The following is a 20,580-nucleotide window of genomic DNA, read 5'->3' on the forward strand; positions in this document are numbered from 1 at the left end:
AGAAAACAAGCTCTTTCAAGGTTTTGTGCTGGTGATAGCAGTACTTGGCAGTTATGAAAGAGCTCAGTCACTGTTTTAGAAACTGTCATGTGGTTCAGCCTTAGAAAACCATGTTTTGACAACTACTTCCCGTTTTTCGTTGGTATCATTTAGATTTTGTACATTTTGGCAACAGCAGAAAGCTTGGATCAAACAACCCTAGGTGAAACCCAACAGGAATTCACTAGTCTGTGACTTTTTTACTTAATAGACCAACATTTTCCCTTTTGCAGGCAGAGTGCCCGGAGACTTTGCTTTAAGCAGCTAACAGCAGCTCCTCACAACTGTTCTTTAAGAAAACACCCAGTCTACATGCCACGCTATATGGGTGCCCTTCTTAGCAGGCATTCCTAATAGCAATCTTTAACATAACTAGGCAGCAAACTGATTTGTTTATTAGCTGTTCCATCGTGTGGGATAGCTGTCACAGTTCCATAAGGAAAAAAATGTTCCTCGCTGGTGAATTTTTGGCAGTCTTCAGTTGCTGTTAAGTAATATAAATGGTATTTTTCTCAATAACAAGAGGAAAATAAAAGACAAAATGAGAATAAAATCAGAAAGAAACTGTGCTGTTAAAGTAACTGGATAATTTCAGAAAAAAAGAATAAAGAAACATTTCTCCACACTGAAAATGCAGAAAGTTTGGGTGAGGTTACCTAATTGAGATTGTTGGCAAAAGTGGCTAAGATCCCTCCAATTCTATGTTTGCAGTACACATTTGAGAATCTTTACTCATGTTAACAGTTCATATAGATATTTACATTTTCATACATACACACATATATTTTCTTTTTTCCTTAGGTATCTAGTCCTAGTGAAAATAATGGAAGCATAAGCTTTCCAGCTTCAAGCTTTTAAAATATGTACTCGGTCCAGTTACTCGAGACTGCATTTGATCTAATTACATGAGGCTTTACCTGCAGGCTCTGGAAGCCGTGGCGGGAGGGGTAAGCGCCCCCTGAAACACACAAGAAATAAGGGAACTCAGCATGTCACTCCAATAGTTCCTTAGTCCAATTTTTTGTAGAACTGAAAACTGTCAGTAAATGGGTTTCCTAATCATAAAGCAGTTAGCTACTGCCTGTGAGAAGTGAAGAATATTTTGTCTTCTGTATTTTATTCATCTTAATTTCTGAATGTATAAATGCAAAGTAAACTGCATTTGAAGAAGTTTCTCCCGTTTTTCCAAAGCCATTTTGTTTGTCTTTTCTTGTACTAATGTCACACTTCAGTGCTTGCAGAGATAATTATGCTGGGCATGTGCAGAAGAATAATTTTTCCTCTGTAATGGAAACCACATGAGTATCCTCAGAATTTCTCCACTTTACAAATACTGTTATTCTTTAGCATACTGAATTATTCAGATTGTGTAAGAGATTTCCAAGTACCTAATTTACATTGTGAAAAAGAGAAAGATAAGTGCTCTAGAATCATCATAAAAGGACAAAAAACTGTAGGTCTACAGGTCAGACCTAATGCATTTATTCAAATTTCGTATCAATTTGATACTGCACAATAGTACAGCCCTGCCAGCAACAGTGACCACAAGTGCTTACATATAAAATCTCCCAGCAAAGTACTACTTTTTTTTTTGGTGGATGGGTTTTGTTTAAAAAATTTAACTTGAAATAAAAGCTGTTGATTCAGGTGGGCTACCATCAAGTATGCAGGTATTTGTGTTTGGTTTGGATACAGGGCTATTTTTAACAATGTAAAAACCTACTGGTTTGTGGTCAGGATTTTCCTACCGTTTAAACAGAAGTTTATTTTTAGAATTTTCTGGGGCTCTGCATAGGCATGAAAGCAATGCTGCTGTTCACAGCTTGAAAAGCACAGTCCATAAGCATTTAGTGATTCTGCTTCTGTGATGAGTCCCAGCCCGTTCCTATGTAGGCTGTGAATATACTCTTAGAAGCGTTCAGGGCTAGTCATTCTGGATTCTCTATCCTTAAACGGCTTTCAAGGTGTTCTAAAGTAAACAGAAACACCTCTCCTGTTTCTGAATGAAAACATCTGTGTGTGACATTCTAGGATGGAACATCTGCCATTATCTGTAGTGCAGCAACACACTATGTAGAGGGACAGAATTTCTTACACAAAGCCCATAATCTTCATCAAAGTCTGGACTGCCTTTCAGTCATTATAAATTGCTGCATTTTTCAAAAGATGGACACTGATGTACAGTTGTTGATTTAGCAGGATATCACTGCAAAATTCTGCAGTAATTTAAAAATAAGTTACTGGAAATTATAGCAAACTCTCAAAAGCTACAGCTGATCTTCATGAGCAATATTGCACTACTTAATAAACAATGAGGTTTAAATGTCTTGCTCCAGGAGGTACTGCTTTAATAATCCAAACAGAAATGAGCATAAAATAGCAGTATCTGCTTAAGAGTTGGATTTTCTGCCCAAGAGTACAGATTCATATTAGTTTTTACCTTCGTATCTTACTTCTATAGTAGCAGATAACAGACAGGTGCTCTTTCCTGGTTGAAAAATTATGGAAGCTAGGGTGGAAGTAGTGCTGCTGCTGCTCTTTATTTCTACTGTTGTTTCATCACTTTCGATGTCCTTTATGTGTTGTTTTTTTTTTCCACAACTGTATTTCACTTTTTCTTCTGTATTACACTTTTTATAAAAAATTGCAATAGGTAATTTTTATAATACTTCTAGAGCTCTTCACTGCTGCATCAGCTAGAATGATCCACACTTTATTAGTAAAGCTTACACGGAAAAGAAACATTTGCGTTTAGAATTACCATGCTCATGATAATGGCAGTGGGTAGCAAGAAATCAGATGGTGTTCGTCCCTCCAAGAGCTAATCTCCTGAGCCCATCTTCGGCTTGCCTTTGGAAACACTCTTTATCACCACGACGTCTGCAGCCTGTGTTCTGTTGTGGGTGTTTTTTAATTTAAAATGAAAGCTTGCATTCTGCAGAATCTGAATATACCACATGGAACTCCTGTGTATCAGACAGGCTGCACACAGGGATCAGGCTGAGCATCTGGTAGTTTTGGGTCAGACTGAACAACTCCTGACCCTGGATACAGGGAGCACCAGATAATTGCTTGGGTATATATATACGTATATATACACACATCTCTCTCTCTCTAAAAACCATATATAAATATATAGTTATAAAAATATGTAAAGATACATAAGAAAGGCTGTAAAAATACATGATTTATTAATACTTCTCTTTAAGCCAAAATAAACACAACCAGAAAACCTGAATTATTTCATTTCTCACAAAACCAACAGGATTTTTTAAAAGTGGTTTAATGGTAACTCTACCATTTTCATATTACGTATAAAATTTATGCTATACAGTTTTACACACTTTAACAGTCTGTATTAAGTTGCATAGGTAAAACCTCATAAGACAGATCACAGCAGATGGTAGGTTACCTTTCTCCTTGATGTCCAGTATTTCAACCCAATTGCTGAAGAGAAGCAATAAATGCTACATCTAGCATCAATGATGAACTGGTAAATACATGAAAAGCCATAACGGACAAATGTACAACGTTACAGAGAAAAAAGAAACAAAACCTGATGCAGTAGTATGAAATGTTAAGATTAAATCCTGCCTGCAAACCAGCAGTTGACTAATTTATATGTATGAAGTCCTTAAATAATATCCAAATTGAAATCTCTGTAGTTGTTGTTTATGGCTTAAATATATTCAAAAATTCTCCCTCCTTTTTTGCAAAATGCTCTTTCTGTTTTTTCATGGCTTGAACATTCATCATCTTTTGCAGTATCACAGACCATTTGGTAAACGTAACAACTGAACCTCCTGTTAGGCTTCTGTTCTATATGTAATACAAGGTCTTTGTCAAAGTAAACTTCATGACTGTAAGTCTGAAATGAAAAAAAAGAAATTCTGATTGTAGTCGCTATTGCCACAACTTGCTAATACACATACCAGTTTCCTTGGGGAACAAAAGAAATATTTAACCCTGGTGACCTCCATGATCAGACAGAAATTTTGTATGGATACACACAGACCGCTCTTCCAGATAAAGGACAGATTTTGTAAACTTAAGAGGTTTCCCACATGCCTATTTTAAGAACCTAAATATAATTCAGAGCATCTGATTTAAGATCCTAAGTTGCCCATGCGGTCAATGATAAAAGAGGTGCCAAAGGTGCTGAATATTTCAGACCATCTATACTGGATGTCCACCTGAGCTTGGACTGCATAAACAGCCCCTTCCATCTCTCCAAATGTGAGATCCATGCTTAATTCTATGCATGAATAGTCCAAGTTAGTGAGACTATTTATAAAGTTAAAAAGTTAAGCTGACATAACTAGTCAGAGCATGAGTAATGACACTGACAATAGTTCAGAAATATATAAGGACAACCCCTCCCCCAACCAAAAAAGTAAACAAATCTACCAACAAAAAAATCTTAATTTCAAAACATGGAGAGTTTCAACTACTGTCTGACAGAATACTTATAATTTTTGAGTTACAATATTATTTTGTACAGATCTCATCTGTAGTACTTGGCAACACTATTTATGTATCTACTTGAAATATGAACAAATAAAGGTAGGTAAATGGGTATGGGGAAGTGTTAGCGTAAACAAAAGACAGGAATTATTCTCACCACGTCCCAGGACTCCAGTAATGGAATACTCTTAAGTAGAATTCCACGTTCATTACAATGCAAGTCAAGGTGAGCTCTTCCATCAGCTCCTATCTGAGTAACTGCCACAGTGGATAACAAATCCAATTCATCTTCATAGTCCACAATTTTGAATGTCTTAGGAAAAACAAAACCTCGTTTACAAAACAAACATAAATTCACATTCCCCTCTACATAAACTGCATAGCTGTTCTTCTTTCAGATGAGAGCAGAATTGGAAAAATTGTAGTTCTTGTCTTCTGGTCTGATAAGATGACTTTGCCAGCCTGATACCCAACAGACATCCTTCCCAACATAAGTTGCCCAACATATTTCAGCAAAATACCTTAAGACAACAGAGAAGAAGTGATGTTCTGAAAAATCCTAGTGTGCAAGTAGATGTATTTTTTTATATATATGTCATACAGGAAATAGAAAAAAGTGCTTTGAAAGTGGTAGAAGAAACATTTAAACTCCACGCCCTCTCCTGAAGCAGACATGTTCAAGAAAGAGTAGCTTAAAACCATTGCTGGTTTTGAGGGGACGGGTTTATTAGGGTAATTCCAGTCACAAGAACACCTTTAAGTTCTGCTGAGAGCTCTCTCACGCTCTGCAGAGTAGTGACAGTGAACAACTAAGACCAAAAAGCAAAGATTGTGAACTGCCTTAACTGCCTCTATCTCACTGTCATGAACCTGGTAACACACTCTTTAAATTCAAGCCAGTCTTTTTCTTCCAAACTGGAAAAATATATATTGGAACTACAAATAAAGTGTAACAGCAAGAAAAAAAGTAGTGCACAGACTAATTTTTTTTTCTTTTTTTAAAAAAGTGGATAGAAATGAACCTTAAGGGTTGTATTGGACTGTCCTGTATTTTTACCATAGGAAAATCCACTTCCTCAGAAAAAAGTCAGTGCCAGAAACTGATAAATTTTAACTGTTGTGCTTATGTCAATTACAGCTCCAGCTCTAGCTAGAGAGCTAAAAAATGTTCTTCATAACCTTTCGAAGACTCAACATAAAGGCATGTGGTGTTTTCACTCTCAAGAAGCAGTTACTTCAAGGAAAAATGTTAAATACCTTATCCTGCAATCTAATCAAAGTAATTGGGAGAGAAAAATATAGTTTAGAGATACTATGTCAAAGACTAAAGGAACCTAAAGCAGCGGAAAAAAAATAAATATGTTTCATAAAATGTTCCATAATAAATGTTTAAAGGATATGCTTAAATGGAGAGAAGAGTAATGGTTCATCACATTAACATCTCATTTCTGTGCCACTGAAATTGCATGGAGTTATGACTGTATCATGGGGCATAGATCAGTTCTTAAAAGAAAGAGACTATCCAAAGCGCACATGCCAACCAAGGAGAAAAGATGACAGACAGAGAGGGGAAATAAAGTAATCAGAAGTTAAGAAGACAGACATAGAAGAGAAATAAAGAACTCAAAGATTAACACAGCTAATGGTTACAGCCACTACATCTGACACAAGAATGACTTCTGGCTAGCTAAACATCTTAATCCATGAAATGCTTTTACTCACTACATCAGTTACCTCTTGTTCTGGGTCATCATCCAGCAAGTTAAAACGCTTTTTCACTACCCGACCAGAAGCTGTTACAGTAACAGCACTGTTCACCTTTGGAGAAAAAGAAAAATGTGGCTCTAGATTTTGGAGCATTTTAGTTCCTTCCTATCTATTTGACAATGTATCTATTTTATGTCTATTGCTTCCTGACCTTGTTTTAATCTCAGCTCTTGTTTTACTCACTAGCTATGTATGGCCTTAGTCCTGCTATCTCTTCTTTATGAGGGTTCATGAACTCATTGGCTTTAGTTGAGATACTACTGATGTTTAGTTATATTCAGAGGTTCTCGGTCCTGCAGAGGTGGCAAAGGTTCTCAGCTACCATAATTTTGAGAAAGGAAGTGACTGGAGCCAAGATGCTGCAATGAGAATTAATACAGCTGAGTCACTACCCATTTGTTTCTTAAACTCTTACTTACAGAAGACAGGAAAGTAGTATCTTAAATCACCACAGCTGCTTCCACTGAGCTTCATTAACACCAGAAAAATTCAAAACTGGGGTATCAGTCTTGGAAGTCAAAAGGAAAAGGCACAGCACAGACCAGCTTAGTACTTATATTTTTGCTCTTATTGCAACAGAAGTTATCTAAACAAATGCTAACAACAACAAAAAAATGGTATGGCAAGTCATTAGATGACAACACTTATCCTTTCTGAATTCAGCAGGTTTTATTCCTAAGTTACTGTACATTGTTAAAGACACAAAGATTTCTTCTGCAGAAGCTTCGAAATCAGTATTACTGATTTCCAGGGACTTTACAGTACTAATAAACTATAAAAACTTGCTTCTATGTAAGACATAATTTTATATGCTGAAGCAAAATGACAGTTCCAGGCACTGCCAAAAAATCTTCTCCACGAGTGTGCTCTTTAACCTTTTTGATATTTAGATTATCTTTGTCATTTTTTTTGTCACAAAAGACTTCATGAAACAACCAAGGTGATTTAACAGCTCATTATCCCCTCACCACTTGGTTCTACCTTTCTGCACTTTTCTGACCCACCGATGATTCAGTTATGTTCCGTTCCAGCTCCAGTTAACCTCACCAAGTGAGCTGGAAAGTACTCACCTCTTCTGCTGGGTTATAATTCTATTATTTCAGTGTACTGATTTGGTTCACCAAGGGTTAGATGAATGCCAAACCTGTCCCAAGGGGGTGACAGGTATCTATGACCAGGACAAGAAACAGACTTTTGGAAGCTATGTACTGTCTTTGTTGCTTTACGAAGACTTACCCCTAAGTTACAAGAGACTTCAAATATTTCTAAGCATTTGTATGATCAACTTACCTGAGCACCAGAGATGCACACAATTATCACCTGGTGGCACCTTCTTTTGAAGGAAATCTGTCACCATCTTTTAAGAATTTACTGTTTTATATCAGTGATACATGGTTATACTGCACACCATAAATAATGCCAAAACTAAGGAACAGACTGGAGGTTTCAGAAAGCTATCCTGAACGCGTTACTGTTTTCAAGATTTGTTTCGTACATGTTAAAGTCCAATGAAGATACACAATGTCTTTCAATAAACTTTGAATTAAGCCCATAAAACACAGTGATTACTCACATAGGCAAAACCCCTGCAAAACCCCTGAGTATTGCTCAAAATCGTATGTTGTGATCTTGGACTTTAAACTCACACAGTTTTCTCTGTTGGCCACAATCGTAAAATCTTCTGCAATCTCCATTTGATCTGTATTATTTTTAACTTCCTTAAGCTTCAAGACTCTACAAAAGAAAACAGAAATGACAAAATAAATCATGTATTCAAATCCACCTACTACAACAATTCTATATTTATAATTTTAAAAAATCAGGTATATTAAAACACCAGAAAAAACTGAAATGAAATTACATTATTTTTGTAATTTATATTTATCAGTGAAATTTTAACAGAGTGGTCCTTGAACATTTTTCATATCAAAATCTAGTGTTGTCTGCTAGTGCCCACAGTCATCACGTAGAAATCTGCAGCCAGAACTTCTGATTCTAAAAAAATTAATAAACTTTAGTTTCTAGGCCTTGATGAGTGTTTTGTCTTGCTAATTGTCAAACTACTGAATCCATGCAGTTATGCAACTCTTCCTCTAATGAAAATAAGATCTGAGAAAAAAAGATTCATACTTTATCAAATCTGGTCCCACGTGGATTATTCTACCTGACATATCTGGGTGGAAATATATCCAATCAGGTTCCAGCGAACAGCATTTCATATCCTGTATGCCATTTTTTGCCTGAAGAAGGAAGGGAAATCTTAGAATATTAGTATTTCAAAAGTCTCACAGATCTAATCGAAGAGGAAACACTGAGCTCCTCTCCATGTACCTCTGAAGGTTTTAAAGTATTGCCCCTAATCATGACCATAAAGGATGGCAGTGGAACAGTAATAATGAGGATGATAATAACAACAACTCAGTTCCAATTCTCAAGATAATCCATGGAACAGGTTCAACTTTTTTAATATGCAATAAACAATGAACTTGTACCACAGCTATACATGGTCCTATCTCTTCTGAAACTAAGCAAAATAAAGATTTAGACTCACTCTACAGATACTGCAACAATTCCAGCAATTTGACTGTCAAAGACACGAGATGTGTCAAGACACGAGAAAAGCATTACCACAAAGTTTGACTTGAGCTTCAAACCTCATGCTCAGCCTCTTTTGTGCAAGTTATTTCTGGAACATGTAAGCCTGGGATAGGTTGTGATTTCAGCTGCAAGCTGGTCAGAATCTTGGGATATTGGTAGTGGCTTTTTGTTGTCAAATTTAGCTGGCCCTCATTGTTCAAATTTCAAATGTATGAACCCACATAGAAAAAACCTAGGTGAGAAAGGATTGTATAAGTCCCTTTGAATCAAAATTGATCTTCAGCTATGGTTGTGAAAGATCTGTTTTGAAAATAAGAGATAGGAGGGGGATCATTGATTTAGTCAGGCTAGTAAAAGAGATGAGGACATTTACAGACGGTAAGTTCTTCAGTGAAGAACCTGAACAGGCCTAGAAGTTGCTTGTATTACAGTTATCTTCAGGTCGAAACCACAACCAAAATAAAAGCTGAGATGGAAAGCTCACACAAAAGAATATATAATTAACAGTACATAAAACCAGTTAGAAATGTTGGATTAAACTGCATAATAAAATCTTTCTAGGGAGAGAGGGGTTAAACTGAGTAATAAAATCTTTCTAGGGAGAGAGAGAGAAGGTGCAAATCAGGGATAAACTACAAACATTAAGGAAACTTAGTCTGCAATTTCTTAAAATATTTCTTTAGTCATGCTATTTGGTAGGCTGACTAGTAAGAAGAGCATTAAGATGTTACCATGCAAGGAATCAGGTAATGAGATTCTGCTTGAGCCTTAACTTTAAAGTTGAGAATACAGTGCTGTGTAGCACTGACAGCGCTATGATTATATTGGAACGAAGGAAGTATCAGAAGCAGTACTAATTCAGAAGAACGTATTTTGTGCATGATTCCACTGGATAGCAGATGTAACACTGTGGGGTGATCCCTGTGAGAGCACCACACTGGAAAACAAGGGTATGGTTACCTCGAGCACTACTCAGAAGAAGAGATGAAGACAAACGTTATACACATTCATTTCAGAGAAGCTGCTATCTGAATATATTACCAAAGCATTGTCTTTCAGAGAACAAATATGGAAGACTCCTTTATGTTTTTTCTTGTTAGGTGTGATGATATAATGCCAAGGGTAACCTCCAATTTGAAATGCATTCTCCAGAGAAGATGCTTCAAATAGCAAAGGTGGGGTATCTGCAAATATTCAGTAATGTTAACACCATTAGTAGCAGCACAATCATAATTCCATTGATCCTTACAATTCTAAATTCCAATAAAGCTATTAATTCTTCAGAACTTTTGAAGATCAGTGGAAATACAGTGGCTGTGATCTTTTTTCTAGCTATCCTACCTCACCTAGCATCCAGGCACACATCTGCAGTTCCCTGTGGAAAGTTACTGCCTTCTCAGATCTTCATGCTGAACTGCTCTTCTGATACCTTTGACTTACTTCATTCCAAATGAACTGGACAAGCAAAGATGTAGCAAACAATTAAAATTAATCTAGCTCATCCAAATGAGAAAGGACATACACAAGAACAGATCAAAGAGCATATCAAAAGGGTCACTATTCTCCTGGGTAAAATAGTGATAAATAGTTGGAAACAGACTAACAGCAGCAACCTCAGATCACAGAATTAAATGCAGAAAAATACCCAAATCTGAGTGTTTCTTCTCCTTTTGTGTAATACGAATGCAATCTGTAGTATTCATAAAAATCTAGGAACTTTTGAAATTAGTGGCAAAAGGTATCTAGCTTTCCCTTCAGTTCAGCTGGGATAAATTAAACAAATGCAATATGCCATTCTTACAAGTCTTCTGCATACTAAATGAGAGAAACATCTTTGAACGAAATGGAATGCATGGAGCTTCACAACTTCTACCAACTAGCTAAATAAAAGCAATTTCTACAGCTGCTATAGCTGAATCAATTTTAGACTGAAGATCAGCTCTTTCTAACAGTACAGAGAAGTGCTTGGGAAAAAAATGAGAAAATGTAGAGAAAACCTGCAGTTAGAAGGGGCATTTAAATAGGCAGAATATAAAAACTCAAGCTGAATCAGTGTGAGGAGAAGAAGGTTCCGATCTGGACTTTTGCGCCCCAAAGATATCATCCAAATTTCTAGTTCTTGTCCTGCTTAATTTAGATCATTATCCAGATCCTAGCAAACTGTGCTAAGATGTCACATGATATCAGAAATTATGTTTACAGACCCCTTCTCTATTTTTCCTTCATTCAAGTTTCCAACAATTTAACCATGCAGATTGAAAGGAACTGGTTCACTGCTGATGGAAATGAAGTCTTTTCTAAGCTGCAAAGTGGCTGTCTTCTAGTTGTCTTTTGGACTAACACATAGGAAATGGGAGATTCTGTACAAAATAGGTTACAAAAATCAAGGAATCTACTGAAAATATAGATAATGTTGAAGATGGAAGCATAAGCAGAGGAGCTATTGGTATTAAAATACATCAGGAAATGAAAAACGAGTCAGGAAAATTTGTTAACATTTTATCCTATTAATTTTTTCTTTTTAAATAAAGCATATACAGCATGGGCCCTCAAAAATTCTGGTAGATGGACTAAATGATAGATTTAAATGTGTTTCAATAATATATCAATCCTAAGCACTACAGGCTGCTGAGAAAAGATGTCTTTCTTTTTATGTTCATTTGGCAAAGACTTGCAAGATCATAGCCCACCTAAACCACTATGACAGGTGATTCTGCTGCCTCAGCTCCCTCCTTCCTGATATGTGTCACTTCCTCTTGTTGCTCAACACTGCCTTTTCTCATTGTTTGCAAGTCCTTTCTCTAGCACTGCCAGTTTTCAATCTCCAGCTGAGCTTCTTTGTTCACTTCCTTAAAACTCTCCAGCCTCACCTAAACATACAGCCATAAAGTTGCTCCTGGCAGCACTAACAAGTGTTTGTTCTAAATGTAAAGAGAAAGTCTCAGCAAAGTATCTTCCTCTCTGCTTTTTAAATGAAATTACCTTAACCTCTAATAATAAATCAAACTACAGTGTTAAGTTCTGGATCTTTCAGAAAGTGACATAATGAAGATTTATAGGCACCGTTCCATTCCTTCCACTGTGACCAAAATCAAATTCCTTACTCATCGATAGCTGTAAATTACATGGTAGGTACATGGTAGCCTGTAAGTTTTGACTCCTATACACTTCCTCTTGGGCACCTAACACAGCATAAAAATAGCACCATTATAACAGCCATGTCTTCAGGCAATTTATGTAGGGAGGCTAGGAGTAAGCAAGCAGGAAAATTACACAGTTAAATTATAGTAAATACAAGCTTAAACTCTGCAACTGTTAAAATCTCACTCACTGAAGCATTACGTTACACTGAACAGTCAGCCAGCCATCTCATTCTTAAAAGAAAAAAAGCTCAAAAACCACAGGAATGCAATTATCTCCAAAGAGCAGCCACGGCAAATGTCTGTCACAAGTTCAAAACTTCCTAACCACAAATTCTTGAATATGATTCAAGATCAAAAACGTTTTCTCCAGTACATGGGTTTTAAATCTCAAAACTAAAAACTACAATGATCTGTAAGACATCTTGAGAACAAACAAGAACAAACAAGCAAAGGCTTGCTATTAAAGCTCCCATAGCATGTTTTCCACAGGGCCCCTAACATTAAATTATGGTTTTGTAGACTGAGACAGAGAGGAAAAGGAGGAGAAATTTCTCTTTGCAGAACCTGAGACATCAATTACAGGAGCCTATTACTTGGTTTTGATAAAACATTGCATTATAACTGAAAGCCTTCACTATGTAAGTCTGTATTTTAGTTTTGTGTATTTCCTCAGGTTTAGGTAAATCTGGTTTGGTTTGCCTGTTACTATCTGACGCTGTTTGCGAACACAAAGATCAAAAGCATTTTTTATGTGGACAGTCAATAAAAACATTTAATACAGAAACATTCAAGATTAAATAAATAAAAGCATGCGTTATTTGACATTGGTGAAATCTACTTTTTTTTTTTTTTTTTTAAATGCCTCAAGTGTGAACCTATGAGAATGTATTTTTAGAGTTTTAAAAAAAAAGTTTCAAAGAAAGTCTTAGGCTTTGGTCATTTATTAAGATTCTTAGCACAAACTTCTAATCTCAAATGCACCAACAGAAATTATTGGTTGGTTTCAGAGAAATTAAAGTTATCACATAAAGCGAAACATTCATAAGTTAATGATCTGAGGCATAAGAAATGTTTTTAATAGATAATTTGTTCTCTCATTGGGAATTAATTTTACTGAAACTGGCACATTTCTCACAACTGAGAATTACCAAAATGCAACTTGGACAAATTTTATTTGATCTCCTTGAATTCCCTCTGCAAGTTAGATTAAACATTCCCACATCTTTTGCTTACATACTGTATACTGTTTCTGGGTGTCACTAACAGCTGTCCTAGCCCTTCCTCTTTCCCAAGAGCAGCTGTGTCTCAGAAATAAAGAAAGAGGAGTTTCCACTTCATGCATTGCTTATGAAGTTTTTCAAATAACTTAGTTGCTGTACTGGTTTTCTAGGTAAGTCCTATGTAATCAATCCTTGTAATTAGAAGCAAACCACATTTCCATTATAACATAAACCCAGAAATACAGCTATAGCATAGTATGAGTACAGTAATTTCAATGGGGGTTTTTTTGGTGTGAAGTAAGTCATAATCAATCCTTAAAAGCCCCCAGCCAAGGTAATAAAAAGATCATAAATACCTGTTATTTTAATGTTACATGGAAGACCAAATGGATATTTTCCTACAACTCCCACTTGACCATTCCAGTTGAATTCATGTCCCAAATCAAATGGCTGTTCCATGAACTAAAATAACACAGAACAATTCAGCTTTATTGATGCATATTTACTTGCTGATTAGTTTTACTGCTCTGTTACTACTGCATTCTTTATCTTGTTAGATACTACTTGAAGTCTTATTTTCGAATTAATGTTTGATTTTTGATTGGAAGAATATAAACTCAAAAGTCTCATTGCAGTTCTGTTTCAGATCAAACAATCTTCTATGGCCATCAGTTTCTAGCCTTAACGCTGACTTTTTACTACAGACTAGTGTGAAGAAGGGCACATCCTGGTCTGGCATTCACATAGCTCCTCTCTGTATGTGCTGAAGTGCCGTCTGACCCTGTAGCTCTTACATTTTGCCACCTGTAACTGGTGTAGGTAGAATTTTCTGATGGTTTACCCACTTGCATCTTCTGACTGTAAATAGATTTAGGCAAGAACTCTATCCTTTGACACATTCCCCATGTACCTACATGGCATTACATGAATATTTAAGATTTACTGCCACAAACTAGCATAAGACTGTATGAAAAATTTCATATTTCATTACCTGTTCTGAGATGGCCTGGAAGTTATAGAGCCTGACCAGACCCATGCTACACATTACAATCAGGATTCCATTAGAAACAGCAACATCTGTCACACTATTACCAAATATCTGGAAAAAAAAGGAAGACAAAAATATTCTATTAGGGAAGAAACAAAATGCATAATACCGACATTATGCCCTCAATTTTGCAATCGCTTTAATTTTTCGTTCTGACCAAACCCTACGATCAGTGTTTTATGTCATGAGTTTTCTGTAACTCATCTGTTCTGCTGCGTTTCTATAATACTTTGCACTCCAGTAACACCTGGGGTTGGACTAGTCATATTCTGCAAGCAGATTCATTCTTTAATCAGTTCTCAGTATATATTATGTTACCGTTATTATTATACATGAATAGATTATATTAATAAACAGCATTCCATAGGAATGTTAGCAACGCTAACAACTCTATCTAAAAGTACTGATTTCAGATCTTTTCTTTCTTCGTTGCCAGAGTGAAATGCTAGTCTAATCACTGCCCTATGACTGTGTACAACCGTACTAAAACGACACTATCCAGCTGTCACAGAGTACAGGATCCTCTCTGAATCCAAATTTGCAACTGCATATAGAATTCATAGACTGTTACTAGAAGTGGGTCAAAGGCACATCTATCTTTTTTTGAAAAGGTGAAAAGAAGTCTACAAACACTTTAGGATTCCCCAATTCTTACGACTGCTATTAAGTAAAGGCTAAAGTCCTTTTACAGGTCAAAGAGTAATCCAATAGCAGAATGCATTTGTATTTTCTCTTCTGGTCATTCAAATTAAATATCTTCCCCATAATGCCCCTGTCAGACACAAGAACATTACTGTTAATTATTTCAGGGCACAATGCTTTTATAAGCTGTATGACTTCTGAAACTCTGGGACAATTGTCTAAACTATGCCTCTCCCATAATTACAATACAGATCACCATTAATAGAGGAATTAACTTACCTTTTTGTTTATTTCTAGCATTCCAATGAATGAAAGAGGCAAAACTTGGAACACAGCAAGATAGAACAATACAGATTGTTGGATACCTGCCTGGGAAGGAACAACAATACTGAATATCATTATTATCCTTCAGGCATTTATTAGTGGTAGAACACCTTCATCTTCTGCCATAATAACATAGCATAACAGTTCCATCTCTGTCCTTGTAGATTTTTTTTTTAATCGATTTTGCAAAAATTTAAGAATGTCAGAGTTTTTCAACCAACTTACCTGCCGTGCTGCTGCAGGGAGCTTATTCTGAGCTGACTTTACAACCATTACCTCTTGAGGAGTATCCCAGCTCAGATACCTATTTGTGGCAAGAAAGACCTATCTTAATTACTTAAAAATAATTTGATAATACATTATTTCATATAAAATATAATCTGCTATAACCGGGCAGATTCCTGTGTCCAGGCAAACTGTTCGGTATCTGATTCCAGAGGTGCCCGAGATGTCTGCTGTTTGCAATGGCTTATTTCATTCAGAATTGTCAAGAATACTGAAAGTATGAACATTCACTATTTTATTTTCTCTGCTTCCCTTCACAAATCACTGCTTTCTTATCCTTCAGCCTAAAGGAAACAATTTCTCCTGAGAAATGAAAAAAAGATGCAGTGTACCAGAAGCAGTAACTGCTCTGCTTTTCAAGAGCGTAAGAGCTGCCCTATGGAGAAGAATGCTTGCGAGTTAAAGATGACTTAAACTTCAAACATTTTTCTTATGTTTTATGAAGTTTGTTTAAAACTCTTAAATATCCTCTCCTGGTATGCTCCTATTGCAATATTAAAGGTTGTAAAATTGTCAGAGAAAAGGCAACAGTAGCCTAGTTTTTGTAGCTTTTGTTAAACTTAATACCAAATTTGAGACCCTAATACTTAAGCAGCCAAAATTCTTCTGTAGAAAACAGCATGCAGGAACTCCAGGCAATGGGCTAGACTAACAAACCAGAAGTCAGCCATAGGATAGTACTAAAATAAACATGATTTCCTTTCTCCAGCAGAGTACTAATGATTCTTAATTATATAAAGGCTAGTCAATGTTTAATACCTGAATTTGCAACAGGAACCAGCAAGGTATATTTTTTCCAGTATTTCTCCAGTATCAGCAGAGAGACGTAGAAGCCAGTTCTGCACTGTCAAGACTATCAGGGAAGATTTATAGTCTGATGGACTTGGTAGCATTTCCCCCTGAGTAACAAAAGGTTTTCAGAAAAAAGTTTGTACCAGGAGGATAAATAACATTTTGACACAGTAAATAGAAAACAAAAGTTAATATACATTCTTCAAAAACTAAAGGTGGAAAGCGGCCTGCTAATTACATCTAGATGTCTAAGCTCATGTCTGTGCCAAACAGTCATCTATCACATAAATAACCTGTTGTCACACTTCTCGCAAGACATTTACCTTTTCTAGAAAAGACACGTTTAAAACTTTCTTGCTTTGCAAAAAGGAAGTATAACTGCTTATCGATCTAATTGATGAGTCTTGAGAAGACAATTGTTTAAGTATTGCAGAATAAGACATTCAGTGTTAACTCGACAGTAACTGCTAAGAATGGCATTTACACTGCTTTATTTTTAGACACCTCAATATTCCAAATTGAGGGACTAATATTCCTAAGATAAGGATACTGGATGAGAGAAAAACTCAACGAGGAGGGAAATTATAGAATCTATTCGCTAGAAACCGCAGAAGAGCTTTTGGGCGGAGTTGCTTCAATGGGTTTTCAGTTTATCTGGTTTTTTATGTCAACAGATCTGGTAAAAACTAAAACTCCCACCTACTGTCGTTGCTAATTAAGACATGAAGAAAAAATTAAACAGAATTTATATTAGAAGGTATTAGAGTTAGTTGCAGAAGCATAAAAGCACCATTTTTAAAATCTTCCACAAAAGCTCATAAAAAAGCATTTGAATGCGCTACTGAGGAATTCAGAGTATACCTCTAAACGTTAGGTGAAAATAGGTAAGCATGTTGCAAATCTTAAATGACCTAACTCCATAAAAACATTGAGAAAAAAGTTTGCAGGGAAAGAATGCTCTAGTCTAAATAAGTTTCATTGGAAGATATTAATCTGGTTTTTTGCACATCAATGCTCTATTAAAAAGTAATCTTACCAGTGGACTTTCCAACAATAAAGCATCTTCTATTTTTTCTGACTTTGAACACTTTGGCTTTTGGTAAAGTATTCTTGGCTCTTGTGCAATGCTGGAGGAAAATGATTGCTAATCATTAGTATACTTTATAAACTACTTTCTATCAACAAGTAATTTCATACAGTTTTATAAATCCTGCCTTCTCTTTAGGCAGGTCAGAAATCGAAACATCTTATTTTTACTTTGTAAACATAACCTGAAATTGCTCAATAAACAATAGTTAGTATAACATAATACTTAAAAGCTAACCTTCTCTGTATTTGTGATTTGGTATTGTGGGGGCTTTGGCATTTTTTGGTTGGTTTTTTTTTGGGTGTTTTTTTTTTCCCAAGAGCAAATTTAATAGTAACAGTCTTACTTTAGTGATGTACATTTAAAAGAATGTGTATTCCAGAAATTAATGATCACCCTGGAACCTTCCCCTTGAGCTCTTCCAGTGTTGCCTTTCATAATATAAAGGCATGGCATTATGTACAGGTATTTTTTAGAAAACCCTGCTACTAGAATAAAAGCTTCATACTATGCACCGTTTTCCCCTCAGGGAGAGGATGAGTCAAAGATAAACCTGAAAGATGTTAGACAGGTTAATCCAGTACTGGAAAGCACTCAGACAATTTAGGAATAAAACCTGACTAAGTAGATTTAGATCTCTGGTGTAAGTGATAGATTAATTTAATTAACTCTCAGTCGTTCACACTGACAGAGTAATTTGTCTTATGTACCATATGACACTGTCTCAAAACTGTTCTGACAACAACCTCCAAGTTCCTGCTACTTCCCTCACAAGAGGGGTGGGCAAGGGCAAGGACTGGTGTATGCAGAACTTGCTGTCCACTGCCGTGCCCTGTGCTGCCTCCTAAGCTGTGCCTCTGCAAAATGATCATGTAACAGGAAAGTACATCAGATTAGAGAACCGATCTGCAGAATACATTAACAAAACCCAGCAAGTACTCAGCACACTGTACTTACACGTGAACAGTAATTTACTTCTTTAATGCAGAATTCATAGACATAGTACCAAACTTGTTACATAGGCTGATTTTGTGACACGTTCTTTAACACACTGCTAGTTACCAGATCACAAAAAAAAAACTTGTTCATTTGGCTTTTTAGTGCAAAAATATTAAATGGTGGTAATCTTCCCCTCCTGTTAAAGTCCTCTGAAAGCTGAAGTTGCACAGAACTAGTAAGATCAGACTTTGTTTCACCAAAGCAGGTGTCACATTAAGACGCAATGGCATCAGAGTGTCATTTAATGAAGACTTATGTGCCTGGTTATTTTTTGTTCATAAATTCCACTCAGTTCACAGGGGCTATTTGGATGAGTAAAGGCAGCAACACATCTAGAACAGATTCACAGTGTTAAAACTGTAAGCCAGGGTAACTTGTAACAATAAATTTATTACCTGCTAACACAGCACTGGTAATTGTCTAAGTAAATTCTTCCCCTTTCATATGCAATAGGAGATGAAGAATGAGTTGTCCAAACATTCTTGAATTTAGTACTTTCCTGAAACAGACAGTGGTTGCAGCAGTGATAGCTTCTGTAACAAACCTTGCTTTGCTTTTGGAAAACATTTTATTTGGCTCTTGCAGCTTTAATAACTTACTTTAATTGAACCTTCGCTCTTGAATACATAAAGGAAAATGTTTTCTTAAACCAGATTAAAATACCTTTCTTAGGGAAATCCTGTCTTTTTTTTAAACCAAATTAAAATATTTTTTATTAGCTATTACGGACAGCATGGGTAATTAATATTTCATCATTAACTTTCCTGCATTGAAATTAAAACTGGCAACTAAACTTTGATGGCAACTTTTAAAATCAAGGATAAAACTAAATATGCACACAACTATTTTACATGTAATTAATTGAATTTACTGAACATATGATTACACTCTGCTATTGGTATTTTGTGTGAAAGGTAGAAAAATGTGTTTACAGGTTTACAGTTACTTGCAAAAAGTGGCTGAAATGCTACTGGGATAAACTGTGTAAAGTTTCTTCCATGCATTAGAGACATCAGAAGCTCCATACCATTAACAAAGGTTTGGGTCTTAATTAAAAAAAAAAAAAGTATTTCTGTAAGATGTCCTAATTTTTATTTCAATAAACCTTGCATGCCCATTGATGTAGTTGCATAATCAGACACTAGCTGACTTCCAATAAATATGTTTTCAATGTTACACAATTGCCAATTCACTTCCACATACTGTCAATGCATTTCTATTAACTACTGCATGGGAGTATCATAAGTCAATTGTTTTGATAAAAAAAAAAAGTTGTTCACTTCAGTCTGTAATTAGTTTAATTACTATTTGCTCTGTAACACGCATTGCACTGACACATTCAGGCTTTATGTTTGCCTGAAGACCTCTGTTGATTATCTTGTTTTGTTGTGAGAACTCCACTCAAATTTAACATTGATGCTCCACCAAACACTATGAATTTAATAGTTATTAAATATTAAGCCACCTCAGAAGAAATAAGTGATTTAAAAAAAATCTCAAAAAAAGCTATTTCTAGCATGATTATTAGATTTACAAGTGCTTCTGCAGTTTTTCCACAGCACAGTCCTCACACTTCTAGGTCTGAGCCTTATGAAACAAACTCAACCAATTTCTAAATCTCTTCAGCAAAACTGCAGCTTTTTTCTCTCCCAGAGTCGGTGTGACCGGGGACCCGGGGCCCTCCCGCCCGCGGGCGGAGCGCGGGGATTCGGCGCCCCAGGGGAGGGCGCCGGGTATTACCGCCGTTACCTGGCACATTATCTTTCTGAGAAGTCCCAGGTTTTGTCTGTGGGCGACACCAGCATCTCTGGCGTAAAAGCCGTGGGCCCTGCGAGCAAGCAGGCTGCAGACGTTGGGGGAGGCGGCCCTCCTCCCGCCGGCTGCCTGCGGGCGCATCGCTGGGCCGGGGCAGGCCCGCCCGCTTCCAGCCGCTCCGGCGGGGCCCGCAGCCTCACGGGGCCCGGGCCCGCCTCGGATCGCCTTCGCCCCCGCCGTGAGGTAAAGCGAAGCAGGTAAAGGCCCGGGAGGCCCCGGCTCTCCGGTTCCCCGGAGACGCCAACGAGCCCCTCCGACAGGGCTCTGCCGCGGCCGCGCCGTCCCGGGGCGGAGCCAGGCCCGCTGCCACCGCGCGTACACCCGGCGGGGCGCGCACCGCGTCTCCCCCGCCACCGC

The 20,580-nt window shown here is 36.8% G+C and overlaps 1 protein-coding gene across 4 annotated transcripts; it reads right to left on the minus strand.

The window, feature by feature from the left end:
• Positions 1 to 3,211: 3,211 nt before the first annotated feature.
• DCAF17 (DDB1 and CUL4 associated factor 17) lies at positions 3,212 to 20,549 on the minus strand. 4 transcript variants are annotated; one of them, XM_080398945.1, is made up of 14 exons: positions 20,158 to 20,549; positions 18,804 to 18,907; positions 17,359 to 17,449; positions 16,290 to 16,429; positions 15,471 to 15,549; positions 15,201 to 15,290; positions 14,223 to 14,330; positions 13,588 to 13,693; positions 9,910 to 10,052; positions 8,401 to 8,510; positions 7,917 to 8,004; positions 6,238 to 6,321; positions 4,661 to 4,816; positions 3,212 to 3,907 (listed from the first exon to the last, which is right to left on the minus strand). In XM_080398945.1, the coding sequence occupies exons 1-14, from the start codon at positions 20,302 to 20,304 to the stop codon at positions 3,719 to 3,721; spliced, it is 1,635 nt and encodes a 544-aa protein (XP_080255071.1). In that variant the 5' UTR covers positions 20,305 to 20,549; the 3' UTR covers positions 3,212 to 3,718. The 4 variants fall into 4 exon arrangements, with proteins under 4 accessions (XP_080255071.1, XP_080255070.1, XP_080255072.1 ...); XM_080398944.1 differs by having other exon boundaries at positions 6,226 to 6,321; XM_080398946.1 differs by lacking the exon at positions 3,212 to 3,907 and having other exon boundaries at positions 4,678 to 4,816; positions 7,844 to 8,004.
• Positions 20,550 to 20,580: the final 31 nt, after the last annotated feature.

This window comes from Falco punctatus (assembly GCF_963210335.1).
Source record: "Falco punctatus genome assembly, chromosome: 8".
Classification (NCBI taxonomy): Eukaryota; Metazoa; Chordata; class Aves; order Falconiformes; family Falconidae; genus Falco; species Falco punctatus.

Bases quoted from the DNA above. Each gene is read 5' to 3' on its own strand.
- DCAF17 (XM_080398944.1), bottom strand. From the start codon at position 20,304: ATGCGCCCGCAGGCAGCCGGCGGGAGGAGGGCCGCCTCCCCCAACGTC. The intron at 15,550-16,289 runs GTATTAAACATT...TGCCACAAATAG, and splicing joins GGTTCCTGTTGCAAATTCAG to GTATCTGAGCTGGGATACTC. The intron at 8,511-9,909 runs GTAATATATTCA...TTCCTTCTTCAG, and splicing joins CTCTGAAAGACAATGCTTTG to GCAAAAAATGGCATACAGGA.